At 41.3% G+C, this 22,808-nt stretch overlaps 2 protein-coding genes across 2 annotated transcripts in view; one reads left to right on the top strand and one right to left on the bottom strand.

The window, feature by feature from the left end:
- Window positions 1–908: 908 nt before the first annotated feature.
- Window positions 909–11,152, top strand: LHX8 (LIM homeobox 8; the record flags this gene model as incomplete). Its single annotated transcript, XM_084211568.1, has 8 exons — window positions 909–989; window positions 1,187–1,345; window positions 4,101–4,222; window positions 5,659–5,879; window positions 6,478–6,581; window positions 9,065–9,160; window positions 10,157–10,340; window positions 11,076–11,152. The coding sequence occupies 8 exons, from the start codon at window positions 909–911 to the stop codon at window positions 11,150–11,152; spliced, it is 1,044 nt and encodes a 347-aa protein (XP_084067694.1).
- A 10,904-nt stretch (window positions 11,153–22,056) lies between these two features.
- The window catches only part of SLC44A5 (solute carrier family 44 member 5), a gene marked incomplete at its 5' end in the record, with an annotated part of 61,304 nt that continues 60,552 nt past the window's right edge, over window positions 22,057–22,808 (bottom strand). The window contains one exon of the mRNA XM_084210999.1: window positions 22,057–22,184. Coding sequence (XP_084067125.1) covers window positions 22,072–22,184 — 113 coding nt within the window. The 3' untranslated portion in view covers window positions 22,057–22,071. The remainder of the gene's footprint in view (window positions 22,185–22,808) is intronic.

The raw sequence follows: 22,808 nt of genomic DNA, 5'->3' as shown, positions 1-22,808 counted from the left end.
GGGGAAAGATGGAAACTAAACGACAAGTTTAATTAAAAGCAGCTGACTAGTTAAGCACGCGCCTAGAAGTAGGTACCCAGTTATTCATCTCACCTGCGAAGAACAAGCTACTGCTTTATTCTCGTCTAATGTTCCGAGAGCACACCGATAGTGCTTAATGTGAGGGAACTCTGCGAACAAAATTTGTGATCGTGGAGAAGGGGTGCCCGTAACCCACAGCCTCTCCACGGAGAGGCTCCATCTGGTTCTGCAGGTAGTGAGGGACAGTCGGCCTCCGCACCCGCTGTTCTGGGTACCACCGGGACACCGGTGTTAATCAGCAGCACCTGTGGGAGTTTAGAGCCGGAGGAGCGCTTCCACAGCTCAGGTCCTTCTATTTTAGCTAAATGAGAAAGGTTTTATTATGGGAGGTGCAAGCAGGAGGTGAGGTAGTGAGCCAAATGGAGGAACTGTGAGTTTGAGCTACAGGATTCACTTGGACTTGGGGATTTAGGAGTGTGGGAAAATCGCTCACCCTAGCTCTCGCTTTCCTCCGTGTCTGTTTTTTCACTAATAGGGAGATGTAACTAGAACGTGTGCTTAGACTGGGGTCTTCGGGGGAAGTCGTGGCAAAAGACTAAGACAAGTGAGGGGGTTCTCTGAGGGATTGTTTTTTGTTGTTGTTTATGTTGGGGGGGGGGGGGGTTCCGTGCCTCCTCCCCTCACTAAATCCGTACGGGCTGGTAGCGGAGATAACGGCCCCGCCGCGCTGGAAGGCGGGTTCTGTGCAGGAGGTGAGGCCAGCGGGGCAGGTCCACCCACTTGAAAACAAAACTTTTTTCTTGCAGACGCTGAGAGCAGAGACCGGCGCGGGGTCCCCGGAGCCGGCTCGCGGCCCGCCAGGGGCTGGTATGTGGTAGGGTAGGGCCATGTATTGGAAGAGTGACGCGATGTTCGTCTGCAGGCTGGAGGACAAGGACTTGCCCGCGCTCGGGGGCCCGGCGGAGAAGGTGCGCGGGTCGGGGGGTCGGCGCGGCTCGCTCGGCGGGTCTGTGGCCTCGACCGTGGCGCTCCCGCTGGGTCCTGCGGATACCGCGGCCGCCACCAGAGTCCTGGCGGGACCCACAGGGTTGGTGGGCCAGACCGGGCCGGCGGGGGCTCCTGGGCGTGGCGAGGCGCTGACCGTGGTCTCCCCGCGCTCCCGCAGGCCAGCCCCGCAGCAGCTGACGAGGACTCCTGCTCTTCCTCCGCTGCCCTGTCGCCCTCCTCATCGCCGCGGTCCATGGCCTCAGGCTCAGGCTGCGCCCACGGCAAGTGCGTGTGCAGCAGCTGCGGCCTGGAGATTGTGGACAAGTACCTGCTCAAGGTAAGGGCGCCCGACGCGAAGCCCCCTTCGTCTGGCGACTTCCCCACCTCTGAAGGCAGAGAGCGGCCCGCTTAGGCAGAGCCTACCCGGGTCGCCGGTAGTGCCCGGAGAGCCTCGGGGAACCAGGCCCGGTGGCATCTGGGGGTACAGTCCTCTAGGTCGCCCTATCCCTACGGCTCAGTCCTCCCCTCCCCGGACGACGCGGAGCTGCCGCGGACACGGGAGCGCGGAGTCCCAGCGCGTTTGTTCGCGGTGCTCGGGCCAGAAAAGGGACCCTAGCTGCTGTCGGTGTTTCGGGCGACGCTGCTTGAGCTGGGCTGCGTGTTCCTCACGCACCGGGAGAAGCGGGGAAGCGAATGGGAACGGGGGTCCCGACTGCGGCAATTCCCGCGCTCTCTCGGTCAGATGGCGGCGAAGCGACCTGCATTTTGCTGCCATAGGTCGGGGGGGGGAACGTCGTGAGTCTCAAAGCCCAAAAATGCCTCTTGAGAAATGGAATAAGTTATTCCTGCAAGAGGTGGTTAACGAACATATTTGAAGGAAACGAGCTGTGTGCGTGCAGGGCAGTTTTCTTGTCTTAGCAATCAGAACCGATTAAGATAATTTAAAAACAAATAAACAAAACTAAGTGGCTTTAAATATGAAGTGTTACTGCGGGGGGAGGTGTGAGGGGGAAGTTTATCTACTTTTCGTATTATAGCCGTTAAAATTATTCTGGGTCAGAGTTTTGCCGTCTTTCCTCTCAAAATTAAGAGCTATGATCATGGTAGAAGTCAGTTGATTCCATCAATCTTAAACAAAGTTGTTTTACAGTTGCAAAGTAATAGCGGGTGACACCCCTGGAAGCACATCTGTGGTGTTGTTAAATCATCCAGTTAGGTCTTGGTTGAGGGGGAGGTCCAAGGAAAATGCCTGCGGGGGCTAGTGTTCACCTAAAATGGGGCTGGCGCAGGAGCTGCCACGCATCGCTGGTTCGGGTGACCCCATCTCCCTTGCAGTAGCTTGGGCTGGCACAGAACAGGCGGGTGGACAAAGAACAAAACTGACTTGAACTCAGTTTCAGTTCTTTTAACTCCCGTGACGCTTTGGCAGCTCGTTTATGGTTTACTGATCACTGCTGTCTCATATCTCAGCAACCAGGATAACGGGACTTGGAGCAAAAGACCTCTAAATTATTTAGCCTTGTGTTTAAATCAGCTGTTACTGCTTCTTGTGTAGGCAGAGAGGAATCGATGCTGGTATGCTACTGTCCAGCAGCGGCACACCTTTCAACTTCATCCCTGTCAACTGACAAACGACAGAGACAAACGACATTAAATGGGACAACCACGGAAGCCGCTGGTGTCCCGCTTTTTGGAAGGGCGTTGATCTTGAAGAAGAGGTAGTTGGCTCTGAGTGGCTGGGATGTCAGCTCACGTTGCACAGAGCTGCGTGCCGGGGCTCGGGGCAGACCGAGGCAGGCCCAGGGAGCCTTGGCACGGCAGGTCTGGCTGCAGGGCAGGTTCAGTCTGGCTCAGCACTGCCACCCCACTCTGGGGCCTTTCTGAGAGATGGTTAGGAGGGTGAGTTTGGTGACAGCCAACAACTGCTATCAACAGTTTCATCTATTGTGGTGTAAACTTGTCAGCATATGGGAAGGTGGCTGCCAACAAGGATAAGGGTTAGGAAAGCATTGGGCAAACTGCAATATTACAGCCTGAAGAATGACTGAAATGGGTGATCCCAGCATGGGTGTTGGAGTGCATGCCTTGCCTTCTTTGAGGTTTGTCTGGCCACACTCTGGTGAAAGGCACATTCCAGATTACCTCAAATCTGCTTTTCCATAGGGAATATATGGGCTGTTTGGTATGAGATGAGAAATTGGCTTAGTGGGGGAAAAAAAATGGAAGCATAATCATTCTCTGGTTTTCAGAATTCCTCCTATATAGTATGTGATTATCCAGAGGGTTATTACTTAATTCTTGTGGTCACTGGGAGTCTTGGGTTGTCAAATGATTTATTTAGGTGATGCGCAATGTCTGCACAATTGAGTTCCTTTTATAGGAAAGTAGAAATTAAAATAATTGCTCTCATTTTATTTATTTTATATGCCCCAAAATGATATGTGACTTTCCAAAAATGCTGATTTCTACCACATTCCATGACTATGTTTAGTTTTGCTATGGACATACTAAAGAAATATCGAACTTGCTATTTAAAACACCTGCTGCTGTTTTGAAACTCAGATGCCATCCACCAATTTTGCTTTAACAGAAACATGGCAAATGGATGAGCGTATTTCTGTTTGACAGACCTTTTTCCCATTCAATACTCATGTTTTAAAACTTTAAATAACTTTGCAATGTTAATTTTTTGTTAGGCAGGAATTTATGCAGACTAGGAAATAGAAGTGTGTAAGTTACTTGCCTTTCCAAGGTCACATAAGGCCAAAACTTGCTCTCTTACTCTAATGCTACGAGAACAGAACTGGGCACAAAACACCTGCATGGAACTTGTATCTCTTGCTTCCTCTTCTACTGCTTTTAACTACAAACCCTTATGAAAGCTTATTCTGAAGGCTTGAATCAAATTAGCTTACTTTCAATATACATGCAGTTCTATAGGGAAAACATTTTGCATTCAAGATAATTTTTCTGCGAATCATGGTGCATATAACTGTTGATAATTTCTGGAAAAAACCCAGGGTTTGTAAATATAAAATGCAATATCGGTAGTACAGGTACTGAGGAGTGGTTTTTTTGTTGGGTTTTTGCAGGTGAATGACCTCTGCTGGCATGTGCGCTGCCTCTCATGCAGCGTTTGCAGAACGTCCCTGGGAAGGCACACCAGCTGCTACATCAAAGATAAAGATATCTTCTGCAAACTTGATTATTTCAGGTATATCATACAGGAATATAATTTATCAGATAACTTATTATACTTGTTTGTTGCTTTTCACTTCAGCCACAACTGGAATTCACTTGAGACTATTTCATTTGCTAGGTTTATTTTTAGCAGTTTAAACTATGACTTTTCTTGAGGAGGGACTTGGGGAACCCTAAGTCTGTGTAATGTGACCTCCTGCTAAGTCTCCAATCTGCCCTTCCCCTGTTGCACATAGCTGCTGTATTTATACCATCACTTACTCGTGTATGCACTGAGGGGAAAAAATGTCAGAGTCCCTGCCACAGTATGGTTGTAAAGCCATTGTGTGTGCAAAGAATCATCCTTGGATAATGCTGGCTGAGAATGCAATGTAAAATTGAGATGATCGGTTTGGAGCAGTGCTTCACCGGTGTAGGGCTTAAGGCATCGCAAGGAGCTGTAAAATCAACCCAGAACAAATCCCATTGTATTTAAAAGAAGCTTTCAGCAGTTATACCTTTCTGTGATCAGATTGATTTAGAATGTGATTCTTTCAAAATTACAGGCCAATATTGCAAGGAAGAATATTATTTGTTGGCAATGCAGTATTGAGGATGCAAAGTCTTTGATCCAGAATGCAGCAAAAATTGCTGCTGTTAATTTTGATATGATTGCTAGTACTTCTCTAGTTTGAGTGCTATACCAAACTATTTCTGGGATTCTCAGCTGTGCAGTGAATAGATTGCATCCAGCTAGCCAAGTCTGAGGCATAGTGGGAGGGGGTGAGCTGGGTGCTGTATACTTCTGAAAAAACTGAATTTTGTGGGACTTGAAAAAAATTTGGGTCTGCAAAGATCTTCAGGACAAATTCTTATCTAAATAATCAGCATATTTTGGCAGCTACTTTCCTCTTCAAAGAGAAATTTTCTGGTGTAATAATGCAGATTTTTTAGTTTATTTAAAAATTATAATGTGATGTGAATTGAGGAAATAACTATGAAGATACAGGTTTTCCCCCATCTGCTGAAGATGTTAAAGATTAGTAAAGGGGTAATCTAGCTAAATATATTAGTTCAGACTACCACTACAGTAATCTGAAATGCATTTGAAAAATTGGAAGAATTTTGAAGAGTCTGCTCTTTCCATCTTTCAGCTTTTAAGAGTAATCATAAAAGGAATGATAAGGAACTATGAATTCGTGTAGCAGTTAAAATGCTTTGGTTTTGCTCTTGGCCTTCTGAAAATACTAACCTCTGTATTTCAGTAGTGTCTTGCCTTAAGCCATCATACAGAAACTTGCTGATTTTCTTTTTTTTTTGCAATGCCAACGCAGTCATGCCGCGGGCTTCAGCTGCGCTGCCACAGCCCGGTCACCTCTAATCCCGCCGGAGCTCGGCTTTGCCCGAGTCGGGCTCTAAGTGTGCCCCGGAGTCGGGCTCTAAGTGTGCCCGGTTGCGTTCTCATTGCAGGCGCTACGGCACTCGCTGCTCCCGCTGCGGGCGGCACATCCACTCCACCGACTGGGTCCGGCGGGCTAAAGGGAACGTGTACCACCTGGCGTGCTTCGCCTGCTTCTCCTGCAAGAGACAGCTCTCCACTGGAGAGGAGTTTGCTCTGGTCGAGGAGAAAGTCCTTTGCAGAGTACATTACGACTGCATGTTGGACAATTTGAAAAGAGAAGTTGAAAACGGTAACATACGGCTTAAGAACTATGTTTGTGGTTCAGATTCAATTAAATTGTTAGGGTTTGCTCCATTTTCCATACTGGGAGATAATTGACTGGTTTTACTAAGACTGGAAACACAGGTACTTGAATCAAAGTAATGGTAAATTATTTCACATTCAGGGGATTTTGTTTGGTTTTTTTTTCCTTTTTTTTTTTCTGCTGTTTTGGTTTGGGTTAGATTTTTCGTTTGGTTGGTTTTTTGGTTGTAGTTTTTTTGGGTTTGGGGAGTTTTTTGTTTGTTTTATTTTAGTGCTTTGGGTTTTTTGGTTGTTTATTTTTTTTAGTCTGCAGAACTTGTTTTGTATCCTAAGGAAAATAAAGTATCGGCATATCCTGTTGATAAAATATCATGTTAGATTCATTTCTTCCCTCACTTGCAAGGGAGTTGTTTAGGGCATAATGTGTTATGATGCTAGATCAATTGAATTTTGAAAAGATTGTGGTTTTTTAAAGCTGAAATTCAGCTGACCAACTCCTGTTGGTTATTGTTGGAGAACAGTCTGACTCACAACAACATTGTGAATGTTTAGAAGGCAGTGTTGTTTTCTTTTTAATGTTTCAGGTAATGGGATTAGTGTGGAAGGAGCATTACTAACAGAACAAGATGTTAATCATCCAAAACCAGCAAAAAGAGCTCGGACCAGCTTCACAGCAGATCAGCTCCAGGTAGAGACGGTGCTAAAAACTTGTGTAGCTCAGGCTAATGCAGGACATGGGTGCTGAACCAATAGAAAGTTTTGTGCATACAGGGGGAAAGAAAAGCTTGAATGCTTTAAACTATTTCATAAGCTATCCAGACACAGCATGTTTCTGGAAGCTTAACATGAAATAGTATTCTTCAAGCTCTTTATTTCCCTGGGGGAAGGTTGGAATTCCAAAGAGTGGAAACAGAAAAGGTGGTTCTATTTGATTGCTCGATGACATCTATTTAATCAGCCATTTATATCACTAAGCATAATAAAAACAAAATATTTTTTAGATTATGTAATGTGAAAAGTTGTACTGAAGATGTGTACTGTATGTGACTTCAAGACATTAATAGCATGGAATTTTGAATTGTTGTAGTGCCTGCAGCTCCTCCACTTTCTAGGTCTCTTGTCTTTTTGTTGCCTTGACAAGAGTTGACTTCTATTGAGACAGTCCAGAGCCACTTCAAACTCTAGATAACCACTTAAATTATCTTTCTAGGGGAAAACTCCAAGATAGGGCCAGCTTCCAACGAAAGAGGGGATGGTGAGACAAGATTTAGAGATTTTAACCTGTAGTGAGAAGGAAGCTGTGACTTTCTACCCAATACTGGCTGTACATCCTTTTCTTCAGTTTAACAGGTCTTTAAATTTCTGGTCACAATGTGAGTTATTTTGTTGGCCTGTCCTCTAAGAGTGAAAGCAGTTGAGAAACTCATCTTGAGGTGTAATAACATGTGAGGTGTTAAAGTAGCGCTATAAAAAAGGGCATGGAGTTGTTCAAAGCTTGGGTTCCTGTGACAGTGATGACTGGAGACAGGAGGTGGTGTTAACACAAAACAAGCATGTAAGCAATTATCCAACTGGATGCACAGGGCAAGGGCTCCGGACATTGAGCTTGAACTTCAGCAAAAGGGAACTTTTTTCCCCAGAGGAAGCTGAAAGGGAGATAAGACCAGCCGTTAGGATGAGAACTGTATTTAGGGGTTCTTCCCAGCTGCTGTCATTGAAACTTGTGTTCCCTTCTTTTCCTGTTTAAAGTAGATTGTAACATACTTCAGCAGGCGTTTGATGTGTTATGGCATCTTGTTATTTATTGATACTTTCTATCTGCTTGCTGCACCTCTGTACCTATTCTCGAGGCTGCTATAAGACTTTACTTCCGATAAGAGAAATACTGGGATAGGTGCACTGTCAGGGTGGCAGTATGTAATTGCCTCACAAAGTACTTGTACAAAAGAATGTCCACACTTCTTTGATGGTTTTGTTCTTTAGCACATCCCAGGACCTAAAAAGGCTCCAAGAGAGCCGGAGAGGCAGTATGGACAAGGGCCTGGAGTGACAGGACAAGGAGGGATGGCTCCCACTGCCAGAGGGCAGGGATGGATGGGATATTGGGCAGGAATTGTTCCCTGGCACAGGTGCCCAGAGCAGCTGTGGCTGCCCCTGGATCCCTGGCAGTGTCCAAGGCCAGGCTGGACACTGGGGCTGGAGCAGCCTGGGACAGGGGAGGTGCCCCTGCCATGGCATAAGATAGGAACAAGGTGAGCTTTTAAGGTACCTTCCAACCCAAACCAGTCTGTGATTCTATGAAAATATGCACAAGTAAATAGTTTCTTAATGTGGAAAGTAATAGTCTGAATCTTCAAAGATGAAGCCAGACAAAGTTTGATGGGTCAAAAATCCAAAAAACAAAATAATGCTTTGAAATTGCGGAGGATACCCTGTAGAAATCCACGAAGCCCTACTTTCATAAACAGGCCAGATCCTTAAAGCCTGTGAAACTCTTCAGGATGCAGGCCAAATGGACATTTACTTCCTCAGAAAAAAGGTGTAATTTATATTCTTAAGACAAGTGCTGACTTTAATTTTCTGTCAAAAGATGAGTAGCCAAACCATCAGAAAGGTCAGGTCAGCCACAATGGAGCCTGTTTCTTGGGTTGGTGAAAGACAAAGGAAACACAGAGCATTCCTGCATCCTCCATGGAGATGAAAAGAAGATCAATTACTCCATATAACATAGGATGCAGATAGTGATTGACAAGTTCAGAGTGGTGGATCATGGCTCATGCCTTTTTTTTGCGCTGTGGTCTGCTGCTATAGGTGTTTATTGAGCATATTTGAGTTGCTTTGCAGTAAATTTTCTCCTATAGTTCTTTTAATGCAGTCTTACAGAGGCCTTCTTCCAGTTTATAGTTCTGCCAAGCAGAATGTATTTCTCTAATTTCTGGTAAATGTCACAGCTCACTCAAGCATAGCAAGGACTTGTACTTTGGCTTTGGGAGTTTTGGGGTTTTTTTTTGTTTTTTTTTTTTTTAATGTTTTGGGTACTCTCTAGAGACTAGTGATCACAAAAAAAAGTATTCTGAAGACAGGCAAGGAGTAGTACCATAGTCTGAAAATACTGTCTAATGTGGCATTCAACACAAATGCTCCTACAAGCTCATATCTTTGCCTTTACAGGTTATGCAAGCACAGTTTGCTCAGGACAACAATCCAGATGCACAAACACTTCAGAAACTGGCAGAAAGAACAGGCTTGAGCAGGCGTGTTATACAGGTAACAGTGTGAAGTTACTTGACTCACAGTCTGGTATTTATCCATTGGAAATGCTCAACCACAATTTTTTTCTGAGGTTATTCTAACATGGAAAAAGATCCTAATCTCTTTTAACTTTGGACAATCTCCTTAGTCAGGAATAGGTCTAGAGTAAGCATCGTAATTTGGAAAACTTGCTGTAGTCCTCTTTCACTTTGTGTGAGGGGATTATGTCTTCTAGGAAGAAACTTCTCAGCCTAAACAGTATAGAAATGGATATTAATTTATTCCAAATATATATTTGGCTGTAGTAATCTGTTCTGCACTCTTTTTGAAAGCATCTGTGGTATGACATTAGGAGTGAGTGAATATCTAGTCATTTGTTCTAGAGAGCAGAGTTAAAATATATACCCATGCCAGCCAAAACTGAAACACAAACTTGGAATCCTTGCTTGAAGACATCTCTCAGAAAAAAAATTTGGATGCATTTTTTTTTTAAAATCACATACATAAATGTGATTTAAAATATACAAATTATGTATTTATATGTTAATATAAATAAAAATAAATTTTGAGCTGCTTTGGCTCATTCTAGCCTGGAAGATTGACAGCGCGTTTCTACAGAAATGAGGCATCTGGCTGCTGCAATCAATCTTTAAAAAAAAAGGAAGTCTTTTCCATGTGAAAAGGCCAAGTGGATATAGTATGTAAAAGAGGCTTTGCTGTCAGTAGTTCCAGGCAGGGAGGAGACTGTGTCTGGGACGTGCTGGGTGGTGTGGTCCAAGTAGAGTGGGGCTGCAGGTGATGCTGTTTGGCCTGGGGGACACCGGCCCTGGGAGATGCCCACCCCTCACTGTGCCTGTCCCTGTCCTTGGTGGGCTGCTGGGTACTGAAGACGCATTCTTGACTTGAACCAAATGAACTATACAAACTCAGCTTAAGATAAGCTCCAAGGCTGTTGTTGTGCTAGTATTGAATGTGATCTATCAATGCCATGTATGTTTCCCTCTTTTTCAGGTGTGGTTTCAGAATTGCAGAGCACGCCATAAGAAACATGTTAGTCCTAATCATTCATCCACTGCTCCTGTCACAGCAGTTCAGCCCTCCAGGTTGTCTCCACCCATGTTAGAAGAAATGGCATACTCTGCATATGTACCCCAGGATGGGACTATGCTCACTGCTCTGCACAGCTACATGGATGGTAGGTATAACAGCTTTGCTATTTTTCTCCTCATAAAAACATTATCAGCTGTAGCAAGACCAGTTTATCAGTTTACCTTTCTGATTAAAGAAACCTAATGGATATATTAATACTGTACTTGGTATCTACACCTCATTAAGAAAGCAGTAGCTCTTCACTGCAACAGCATGGCTGAAGATCTGAGTATGAAGATCACTATTTGTGCTTCTTCTAGTCTATTAAAACAAGAATAAGAAATTAAATACTTATTTAAACATCTACTTCACATATTTTAATAATACTTAATTTTAATGAAAACTGTTTGCCATCTGCTCCCTGGCTTTTGTCCCATGGACTGTGAGTATGCTCAATCCAGTAAATTCCCTGAGATCTTCAGCTTTCCTCTCAGTAACACACAATGGAAGGGAGTGGGAGAGGCTGGTGGTCAAAAGTGCTTTAATCTTTTTTTGTCTTGTGACCCAGCAAGTCAACAGCTTTGGCTCCTATTTGTGATTAGGACTGTAAAGGTTTTGTGAGGACCAGGCTGAGCTGTATTTGTGGCCTAAGCTTGTTTTCCTCCAGAGCAGTGGGGTTAAGGGCTGGCCAGTGGGTGAAGGAGTGCAGATGCGGGGTTAGGAAAAACACAACATGCTGCAGGGTTGGGACAGTGAACTGTCATTATCCAGTGGATTTTCTGACTTTTAATCTTTTGCTATTTTCAATGAAGTTGACTGGTAAATGTCTCTGTTTTTGTAGCTCATTCACCTACAGCTCTTGGACTTCAGCCTTTGCTACCCCATTCAATGACACAACTGCCACTAAGTCACACCTAATTCCTTTTCATCAGGGACCTAAACTATTAAAGATGTAACCTTAAGTCACAGTGTATTGAAAATATAATTGGAAAGATATTAATGTTAACTTTTTATTTGACACCCAGAGCATTTTCAAGGAAATTTTTGCCCAGGTATGTATGTCTATTTAGCCTGCAAGACACTTTTATGGATTCTGCATAAGTAACTATTACATTGTTTACAAGCCTTATTAAACACCTTTTTGTATTGTCTGGAAGTAGTCTGCTCTAGTTATGTGTGTGTTAATTTATTTGTCATCAAAAGAGCACTTTGCCTAAAAGAAAGGACTGACAATTGTGCAAAATGTTTACAATTCTTTGTGAAATTGTAGTTTATCATTAGGTTTGTATTTGTAAGTTATTGCTAAAATTATTACCTGTATTTGAGTTGTGTACAGCCTATATGTTAAAGCTTATTTCTGTGAGTTTACAAAAATTAATTTTGGTTGCGAATATTTTCGAGAAGAACTGAATAAAGTTTCTGCTGTAGCATGCCAAGCAAAAACGTTGCCGTGTCTATGGCTGAACTGTGATCATTTGTCAAGTGCTTAAATTGAATCTTCAGTTTTACGAGAAGGTTCCTGGTATACTGAGGAACGTTACACTGAAGTCCTTCAGGAAGGCTCCTCTCTATTTCCATTGATAGTAAAAATCATTTAATGGACTTATATGGATCTTGAAATGCTCCAAATATGTGCTATACACGGGGTACATGCAAAGCAGTGCTGCTTCTGAGGATGCACACCTGGAGGGGGAGTGAAACTGGGGGCATGTAGGACAGATTTTAAACTGTGACTTGGCAAGTGGAGGAACCTGAAGTCACATCTGCTTTAACATTTCGAATCTTTCTTACTTCAGCTTTTGTTTTCCTCCTTGTTTTTATCTTGTGATTATGTTAAGCAGGGCAATAAATAAGAGGCAATACTTGAATAGTCTGCTTTTTAAAAGTAAAATCTAGTTTGGCATTTTAACCAACCAATATCAAACTGTATATGAAGAATGAATGGAATTCAGTCAAATGTACTACAGACCATGGTGTTTGGAGCTGTTAATATGTTAAGACTTACTAGTAAAGCATGTTTTGATATACTAATTTGATGCATAAAATTTACTACAAATTCAACAGGTTTTTGTCTTCAAAGACTAGTTTCCTTAAATGACTTAAAACAGTTAGATTCCCCTTGCTCACTTAAACTTTATTTGCATCGGAAGGAAGGGTGTATGTGTCCATATCCTTTTTTTTTCCTCTCTCAGCTATGCATTAGTCTCTACTCTGTGAAACTATTTCAATTTGGAAAAGGTAGTGTTCTCTGTTGATGGCTCTTGTGAGTAGAACTTTGATGGCAAGTTCCGAATTAATTAAGCTCCGTAAGTTACATGCTGGCACTGTTTTAAGTACTGCTCATAGATGTCTGAGCTAATCTGAGTAGCCAAAACAATCTCCAGAGGTTTAAGGCTTTTATTATCCTGTCTTTTAAAAAATTTTTTTTATACAAAACACTCAAGATTGGGGCTGTAGTGGAACTTGAATGGCCTTATATTTTATTTGAGCATACATAACTTCTACGTTAAATGCCCTGGGTAGGATACTGAATTCCAGATGCCATTTTCAGTACCTAAGCTAGCTCCAGATATCTGCACGCTACTAAAGTACATGTGTAGCAGTAGACAAACTACTTTTTGTTCATTTGTCTGATATGCTGAAGTTTTACCAGTTAAATGCTAAATAATGGAAATTTGAAATGCAACATGGGCACTTGCACTGAGCCCCTTTAAGGAAAAGTAATTATTCAGTCTTATTTGAAGAACTGAGTAGCTTTGGGTTGCCTGAAACAAAAGTAAGTTTAAGCTTATTTATGAAACACCTCCTTCTGTTCAGTTCCAAAGTCAGAACAGGATTAAAGTACATGGGGGAGAAATTTTCCTATTTCCCCATGAAATTGGGGAGTGGGGGCATCGATCTTTTGCTACTGTTGAGTGCATGAGCAGATATTTTTTTTATTAAAAGCTATGTGAGATATTTGTGGGTGGGGCTGGGAAAACGCAGACTGCATGAAAAATAGGAGACTGCAGCAGAGAATCTGAGCTTTGAGTCTTCCTTTGCCCGTGCCAGAGCCATCAGGAGCTGGTGTTGGGCTGACAGAGTTTTAAAAAACTCTGCCATACTGCAACAGAAACCAATCCCCTTTCTGAATGATGTAACAGCTGCTATCACAAACTGCACCAATATTATTTCCCAAGTTAATCTCATGGAAGAAAGATGTCTTCTGCTGCAAGTCTCCCAAAACCAAAGGCTATTACCAAAATAGGGGAAACATAGGACAAGTAACAGTATACAAGTATATAAAAAAATACACATTTCCTTATTTTAAAATTAGGCCATTGCATGTTTAAGATAGCTACTCCGTTAATAGAAGGTTACACAGGGAAGAGTTCTTTTCTTTAATATATGTTAGCAGGTCATTCAGGTAAATTAATCATAAAAACATAATTTAAATACTATGTGAGCTGCAATATGCTGAACGTGGGAATCACCAGCAGCCACTTTTTTTTTACTATTTTCAGAAACAATCAGCAGAAATACTAGCATTCCGGTAATATGGATACAGGCATTTAGCCAAAATATGATTTTAAGATCAAAGCAGTGTATAACTGTGTTATGCATAGTTAAATGCAAAAAAATGTTACCTTTCAATGTGCACTTTGATCTTCAGTGTCTCTGCAGGAATTTGTACAGGTGACTGGGTGGGCTGGGATGCTCAGACATGCTCCACTCATACATTCAAACACGCCAGTGCAGGTTTATCACTACATCAGTTCAGAAAGTTGACACCGCAATACAAGAGCCACTAATATGAAACTCACAAAGAGTTTAACAACAATTTTTTAAGCTCTGGTGACCCAGAACCACTACAGCTGACTGTTATACTTTGATTCGTTTTCTGTTTTGGACCATTGTTAAAGTGTTCTCCAAAAAGCAGCCCACTTGTGCGTTTAAACATACCAATGTCATGACTGTTCAAATTGTCAGTATTTCTGTAAGAAATGTGGAACTTTGTAAACTAAAGCAAACAAACAAAAAGTAAAATAATAACTACTAAACCCTTATGACATTATCATTTGGACCAAAATAAGTACAGACCCTTCTCCTGGGAGGACTGAGGCTTTTCCAAACTTAGCCTCTTTCAGACTCTAAAATTAAAACAGATTGCCCAGAGATCCCAGCCAAACCAACAGAAATGAGAACCTGGGACTTAATGAAATGAAAGTTGATTCAAGACAGGAAATTGAGTTGGTCAGATGTGTTGAAAATGATGGCAACCAGAAACTACATTATGAAGCTCCGCATAAAACAATCCTTTCCTTCTTTAAGCCATCTGCAGATGTGTGGATTTGCAAAGGAACATGCCAGGTTATTGCAGAAAATGCACCAAAAGCAATATTCCTCTGCAAAGTCAAACTGCAAAGACGGTACACATCAGATGCTGATTGAGACAAAACCAGAAATATTTTCATTCTGTATTTATCACCAGGGTCTGTTTGACTGTAGCAAGTTGGTTACGTTACCATTTCCTTCTTCAGCAGAAATTTCAGTCAGACCATACCACCGCTGCACTGTTACTGTGGCCCAGAGTAACTGCAGCACAATGACAAGTCATGGTGCCAGAGCAGAGTGAGGCATCCTCTTTTCCCCTCTCCCTGAGCAGCTGGCACCAGTGCCGGAGAGGGCACTTCCCTGAGCAGGGTGCTCAGAACATAGATGTTTCCCAAAACAAGCCTACTGACTGAAAAGGAGTAGCCATGCTGCGTTCCATCAAGTGGTGGCATGGGTCACTGGTCCATGTTCCAGGGCTGCCAGGGAGACTTGCACCGTATGACATTCCTCTTGGCTAACCAAAAAGAACAAACTGTGCAAAAGTAGGATCCCTAGAAAAGACTGGAGAGCAGATTGTTTGTACATGAGAAAAAGCTCCATGTAGGCTTTGAACTAATCTGGATGTGGATTAAAGTTTCTATGGCATACAGCCAACATTAGATTTAAATGTAGTGTGAATAATAAGAAAACCATGTCAGATAAAAAACCCCATCAGTCTGAAAACAAATTTTTAAAGAGGCAAGAAAGCAATTTTGCTAGTAAACCTGACATTTTCTGAAGGAGGACAACATAACTAATAGCTGCAGTCAGTTCCAACAGGCTGAATGTGTTAACAGGAGATACTGATGTCAGTTCAAAAAATCTAAATGTCCAGATTTTAATCAAAATAACAACATACATATGAGACACATAGTAAAGGTCCTCTATGCTCCAGAATCCCCTTAAATTAACTTTAATATTACAATTTACCTTCCAGTGTCTGGGGACACTATGTTAGATTCTTCAAGTCTATACATGATCACTTGAACTCAATATTCTTTAACCTACAAAATGCTTTACTGCTATTGTTACTTTCTGGCATGAAAAAAAATTGAGCCTCACAGCAATGCTTTACAGAACAAAATGCACGCAGGTTTTGCCAAATTTGCATTGGATTAAATGTTAAAAAAAAGAAAAAAAAAAAAACCAAGACAAATAAAAGGGAAACAAAAGTAAATACACTTTCATGGATATTTACCATAGAACAGTAGTGTCTTTTATCTCTTCCAAGCAACTGTAATGTACCTCTTCCCATGTGGCATGGACTCGGTCAGTCTAGCTGCTAACCTGGGCTCAGGGAACACCAACATTCCTCTAAAGATCACTTGTGCTTGTTCACCTTTCACTGTCTAATTTGGACTGAACTGGCCCACATCTAAACCTCCTAGGCTGTGTCATTCTCCTCTCCATAAGCATTTGCTTTCACAGAATCACAGCATATTCTGAGCTGGAAGGGATCTTCAAAGATCATCAAATCCAGCTCTTAGGCGAAGAGGCCATACAGGGATCAGACCCACAACTTTGTCATAAGTTCCCTTTCCAGCAGCTGCCTATCACCCCTTGTGGCACAGAACCTGGGCTGAACAAGTACTGCTACTCATGGCCAGCGACTTGACAGCACAAACCAACCAGTCTCCCCACCAACACTGATAGCATTTAACCCTTGAAAAAAATAGCATCATATAGTATAAGCCTCATACACACTCATTTTCCCTTCAATGATATATGCTGCAACCAGGCATACACCGAGTCTATGTCTGCATGTATTCACTCTTCAGCCACTGAACCCCAAACACACAGCCATACCAGCTTTCTTTGCAAACTCAAAAACTTGCTTTGCTAATTCAAGGTCTCATTGCAGGGAATGCTGAATGCCAGAAGCACCTTCAGACAAGGCTCCCCACATATGGAATGACTTACAAGGCATACGTTAACCTTGAGTCCAAATTCTTCCTTTTTCCCCACTCGAAATAAGTGCTCCGCTGCTATGTCTGCTTAAATCCATCCCCATCCCCAAAAAGCTTTTGCATGGGGCTTGGTGGTGGCCTTTTCCCTTTCTTGTCCTCCAGAAATAAACTTATGCAACAGGGCCCTGGCCAGACTGGGAGTCATCTGCCACAGGTCATCTGCCCGTGATGCTCAGCGAACTCATGGCGTACAGTAATGGTTTCTTCACTTCTCAGAAAGACGACTGTGAGCGTCCGAAACTCCAAAAAAGATTTCTACTGAGTTCTGTGGTATCATTTCAGCCATACACCTTGCTTCATATAAGATCTCAATTCAGACTCAGACAAAACCCAGTATGGTTTATTATTACATTGTTTAAAAAATTTAAATTTAAATGAAAAAAAAATGTAACAAACAATTTTCCGTCCGTTATAAATAAACCCCAGAATTCCCCTCCAGTCAGGAGCGGCGGCCCCTCCCGGGGCCTCCTCTGCTCTGCTCCTCCGCGGCAGCGCTCGCCCCGCATGCCCTCGGCACCAAGCGCGCCCCGCGTCCCGCTCCGCCCCAGCGCGGCCGGAGCCGCCCCGTCCCCGCTCCGCTCGGCAGAGCCCCGGCCCGCCCCGCACAGCCCCGCGTACCGCCCGGCGCGGTGCAGACGCACTCCGGCTTATATCGAAATCTTTATTAGAACAATCCCCAAGAACTGCGAAACGGTGAAGTAACAACAGAATTAAGCACTTCCGTTATCAAAGATATTTAAATAACAGGATTCCATTTCTGCATAGCAGAAGCAACAGGATTTAGAGCTCAAATCATCATGCTCGTGTTAATTCGGTTTTGACAAAACAATACAATCTCAAGAATCATATTAATGAAACCTACCTTTCATTTCTTAAACCTCTAAGAGCCATTTTTATGGCTTTAAAACTCATTATTTGGGACAAATGCATGTGGACCTTTTGTAGCATAGAGTAACAGACAATTTTAATACTAATAGCACTAGTGCTACCTGGACATGAAGAAACACTCATTTTCTAATTGTTTACAGTGCAGTACAAATTACCCCAAAAATCATTGCCTGTATCAAAAGTTTAAAAATTTGGAACAATTTATAAAATGGTTCCAGAATAGGAAGTTATCAGTCTTGAAATGGAGAAGGAACCTTATGCTTATAAACACACAAATAGATGTATTACAGTAATCTATATGTAATTTTTAGCTTTATTCCTTCTGTTGTAAGTAGCAAGAACCCAGTTCTACCCACAGTTACACAGATACAATACACATGATCATTGTAAACAGAAAGCAGAATAGGCCCTACTCAGATGTCCACTATACCACAAATTAAAGCTATTTTTAAAATCTACTGTATAAAAATGGAACAGTCTTGCATTGTTTTAATTTATTTGCAGCACTATTGTTTTCTCCCAGACTACACCATCAATTTTCATAAACTCTCAACAGCAGCAGTGTGCTACATCACACAGTGCAAACACATCTGACATCCTTACTACAGTTGATTTTTTGTTAATCAATTCGGAATAAAGTGTTGGTTTTCCTCTCTAGCCTTTTCTGTTTTGTAGTCTACACAGTATAAATGAATTTCAAAATGTAAGCCAGGGAAAGTAACAGCCAGTAAGGCACTTTTTGTCTGCAAGGATACAGCTGTCCAGGCTGAGCAACTGGTCAAAGGGAGACATTCTGGGTTACTGAAAACCACTCAGTTTATTCTTTATAACCACTTCTCCGACAGCCCACTTGTGGAAGAACGCTTACTGACAATTGAAGAATCAGCCTGACATTGCATCCACCAAAATATTTTTCCTGTTCTACATCAGAACATGCAATAGTAAAATATTTCATAAAATACTAACATTTAAAAGAATATTCAGCATCCTTGGATCACCCAAGAATAATCTGCTGAATACTGTTACGAAAAAAAATCCTCATCAGAAGAAATGATCCTATCTTCTTGTTTCTGTGTTTTGTTTCCATGGGGGTTTTTTTGTTTGTTTTGTTTTGATGGTTTTTTGTGTGTGTGTGTGTGTGTGTGGTGTTTTGTTGTTGTTGTTTTTTTTTTTTTTTTTTTTTGTGGGGGTTTTTTTTTTCTTAAAAAATTCGAAGGTTTGACATTAAAACTTTGGTATAAAACATGTAAATGAAAGCCATTCAGCAATGTGTTTTAGGGAGATACAATGAATCCAAACCAAATTAAACAAACGTGATCACATGGATGTGATAGCAGGTGTTTTCTACTGTCTTGGTTTCTACATTCTGCTTGTTTGTGATCTTGAGAATGTTTTTTTTCCTACTCATGTAAAAGGGTCTTTCTTCAGATCCACCTGCTTTTCCACAGCTCCTCCCAGGGAGAAGGTGCCTGGCATGACCCTGAGTCATGGCCCTGACCCTGCCATGCCCTGGGCAGCTCAGGAGCCTGCTGGTTCTGGGGTCTCCCACGCCTGCATCCATCAGCACCGCAAGCGCAGCCCCAGCGCAACTGGTGGCACTGTGGGCACTGCGGCACCAGCCCTGGCAAGCTCAGCAGCAAAGCACATGGCATAGTTCACCGTGTTCCACTCTCTACAGTAAAAAAGGGAATTTTTAATTTCATACTAAAGCAAGCAACAAAATAAAAGTCCAAATCCAAAAATGTCAATATTAGTACCTCCTCTGTGGTGCGCATCCGCTGACTCTGGCTCACAGGATTAATTAGGAACCATTATAATAAGATAGTCTTGAAACATCTTAGGTGAACCTTTCCCAAGTAAATATTTGCAATAATTTTGACTAATTATTAGCAATTTATTTCTAAAAAGCCAATTTCAATATTAAGTAATTACTACTTACTGAATTTATTGATTACAAAATCTACATAGTATTGCTTTGTATTGTCACAGTTCTCATAATTACACTGTAAGAAAATGGCTTTTAAATTTTCTTCTCAGAAATGATGATCAGTAACATTCTAAATACTTTCACAAAATAGTGAGAGGAGCAAATTTATACATATATATAATTTTTACCATATATAAATAATAATACAATTTAAAACTTTCACTTTTAGAAATTCCTTTAGTAAATGCATAGGTTTGTTACAAAAGTTTTCTAATCAAATAACTGTATACTATTTCCTATTATGTTTTATTCCTAGTAAACTCTGTGGTTACATTCATATGATAAAAAAGCAAGCTATATTCAGAAATATGCTTTTTCAATTGAGCTCTCAGTAAGACACTCAAGTCCAGTAGAAATATAGATTATGTAATGCAGTTTCTTTAGCTGAAAATTAATCAGTAGTATTAAAAAAAAAAAAAAAAGCTTTAGAACATGGATTGTAACAAGACCAACAGCTTCTTTAATCACAGACTGGTTACACATACCCCCAAAAGTTACTGACTTCATTCTCAAAAAATATTAGAATCATGGAGGACGGGGTGGGGGGGTAATCCATACCATGCACATAATGAGAAAGGAATTATGATGATGATGATGATAATGATAATGAAAAACTTAATCTCTCAGAAGTCCTTTTTTTTTCCCAAAGGGGGAATTCCCAGTCCTTTCTAAAAGTCAAGTATCCTCTAGGGTATCTCAAGAGGGGTTACCAAAATCTAAAGGTGCCTATAATCAGTAGCTACACTTGAAACCATACGCCTTTATTTTACATTATTGAAGTCCTAAACTCAACCCCTCATTTTTGATTCAGGGAAAAGGGCTCCAGCATACATTGGACCAAAGAGAAAGTTTACAAGGATACTCCCACCTGCACCTCAGGTGACTGAATTTCAAGATCTTACCATGCCCACGACTGCAAGAGTGTGGATGGTGGTCGCTTGTGCATCAACATGACCCCAGACCCATGGCATGAAGGACAGTATTTACTGCCTTTGCAGTGATCACAGACATCACAAACCAGAGGTGTAAGTTAGAGAGCAAAATCTCATTGGGATAGAGATGGTCAGTAAACTTTCCCCAAAAACTTGCCTTCAAATCATCTGGAAAAGAATTTGCACTCCTTTTTGTGACACCAATGGACATCTAAGGTTAGAAAGGTATTTCCAGGGGCTTAACTCCTGTCACAGAACTGGCAAATGTGTGGCACATGGCACTCCTGGAAAGTGCTGGAATAACTTCTTCAATGCACTGGAATCCATGAAAACTAGTGGCTCCTTGGCTCCCCGAGAAGACTAATAAATTAAAATCTATTTAGCTCCATCTTGGCAGTAACAGACTTGATAAACTCTCCAGTGTTAAGACTTTTTCCATCAGCAGAGCTGTTACTTAATGGTAGTGGAAGTTCCACTACTGGGAGGGTCATAAACCACAACAAATGCTAATGTGCTTCCTACCAACAGGTGTACTAATGACTGGGCAAATTTAACAATCAAAAAGCAAACTAAATCTTTCAGAGCACCCCTCAGTTGTTGAATAATTCATTCTGTACCATGAGAAAATTTGAATTCAATGTCCTAGTACCTTACTGTATGGAGACGTGCAGGAAGTGCAGCCCCGGCCCTCTGCACCTGCATAGTCATTCCAATGGCTTGGTAGGAGCCCTTTTAAGCTAGGCAGATGCAATGGAAGTCCTTGTGCACACACACAGAGCAAAGACTTTCATTCAATGAAAAAAAGGAACTGCATTTAGTTTTCCTTTCAGTGAAGCTCAACTTCCTTGTAACAGAGAATGCAATCAGAGACTCGTCAGGGATAGGGGGATATTAACACATGTGCATCTCTCTTAGACATCAGCTAAAAATTATACATTCACCATCTTGTACCAGATGAAACCTCATTTGTGTAAACCACAAATCACTTAAGCTGCAGTGGGACCTTCTCTCAGTTATATAATCTTTTAAGCACAACTCCCAGAAAACTTCACTTTAAGCAGTATCAACTTAAGTATTTTCTGACTACCTTCTTTGGGATCTGCAGGGTACCATCATGTCTTAAAAGATGCAGTTGTGAATGTGATTAAAATATCACTACATTTTTCAGTGTAGGGAATCATTAATGCATGTATAATCACAGTTTAAATAGCTGCGAACCAGCTTGTACAAAAAAATACAATCATAGCACCATATTTACAAATTTAGTACCATCTCCTTGTTAACTGGAGTCTCAAACTATCATTTTTTATGGCTAATTAGGTTATACGTTAGTGCTTTCAAAAAACTGCCTGAATTTCTTTTACAAATATACACTTATAAGAAACATTATCAAAACTGCTGTCATCTAAGGCAGCAACTTGTATTACAAAAGTTATTAAAACATCATTATACACTTATAAAAGTTTCAAATTTACATTTTCCTTTTCATAGGCACTCTATAAACTAAAATGTGGCCTTGTTTTCACAGCTGTTAGTTTAAGCATTTAAACTACTTAAATGTTACCAATGTCGCTCTTTTTTTTTTTATAAGCAAAAAGGAAAAAAGAATCACCCATTAACCAGAAGCATCATTTACAGTTTTTACTTTTGCCTACTTTATACACATTTTGCTTAAAAGTGACACTTTTTGATGTTGAGGTTTAGTGTTCATTATCCCGCTGCCTTCTTAGGGCTTAGTTTCTTCTTCCCTAGGATTCGGTGGAGGCTAGCTGACATGAAGTAGGGTTTTGCTGTAGATCCATCATTTCTTTCCAGGTCTTCACCTGAATTTACACAGCAAAACCGGTCAAAGAAGGAAACAGTGGTACAACCACACACACCGAGACACAAAAAGAATTGAAAAAAGAGAGAGCAATAGACCCAACATTAAAAGAAACTCAGTCAAGGTAATTTAGCTATATTATTAAGTTGATGAATGACGTTATAAAATTTCTATCTTCTTAGACCACAAGAGGTTTTACATGATGCAGAGACACAAACATCTTGCCCTTTTTTAATGATAGCAATATATCCCTTTTATTCTCCAGATCTTTGGTTTCGCAGTATAGGTAGAAATTTTCAGAAATTCCTTCCTCTCATTCCTTCACTGAACTCTGCTATTTTGGAAATCTCTTGCTAGAAAATACGTCACAAAGACAGCCATGGATTTAAACACTTTCTAAGATTGGACCACTTTTCACTGCCTAAGATAAAGTTCATTTGAGAACTTGCTGCCGTGAATTAATAATATTCTATCTGATTTAAAACAACAAGGCAGACATTACTTTTTTCCCTACAGAAAGTAGAAGTTGAGTGTCATTAGTGCTATGTCTGCTATGATCATGTTTGCTTAGAACCAAAGTCCATAAAAAGAGATAAATAGGATGTAGCTCTCAACTAAATACCAA

This window comes from Fringilla coelebs (assembly GCF_963513975.1).
Source record: "Fringilla coelebs genome assembly, chromosome: 9".
NCBI classification, from domain to species: Eukaryota; Metazoa; Chordata; class Aves; order Passeriformes; family Fringillidae; genus Fringilla; species Fringilla coelebs.
The sequence above is the reverse complement of the archived record's forward strand: the minus strand, read 5'-3'. Positions and strand labels throughout refer to the sequence as shown.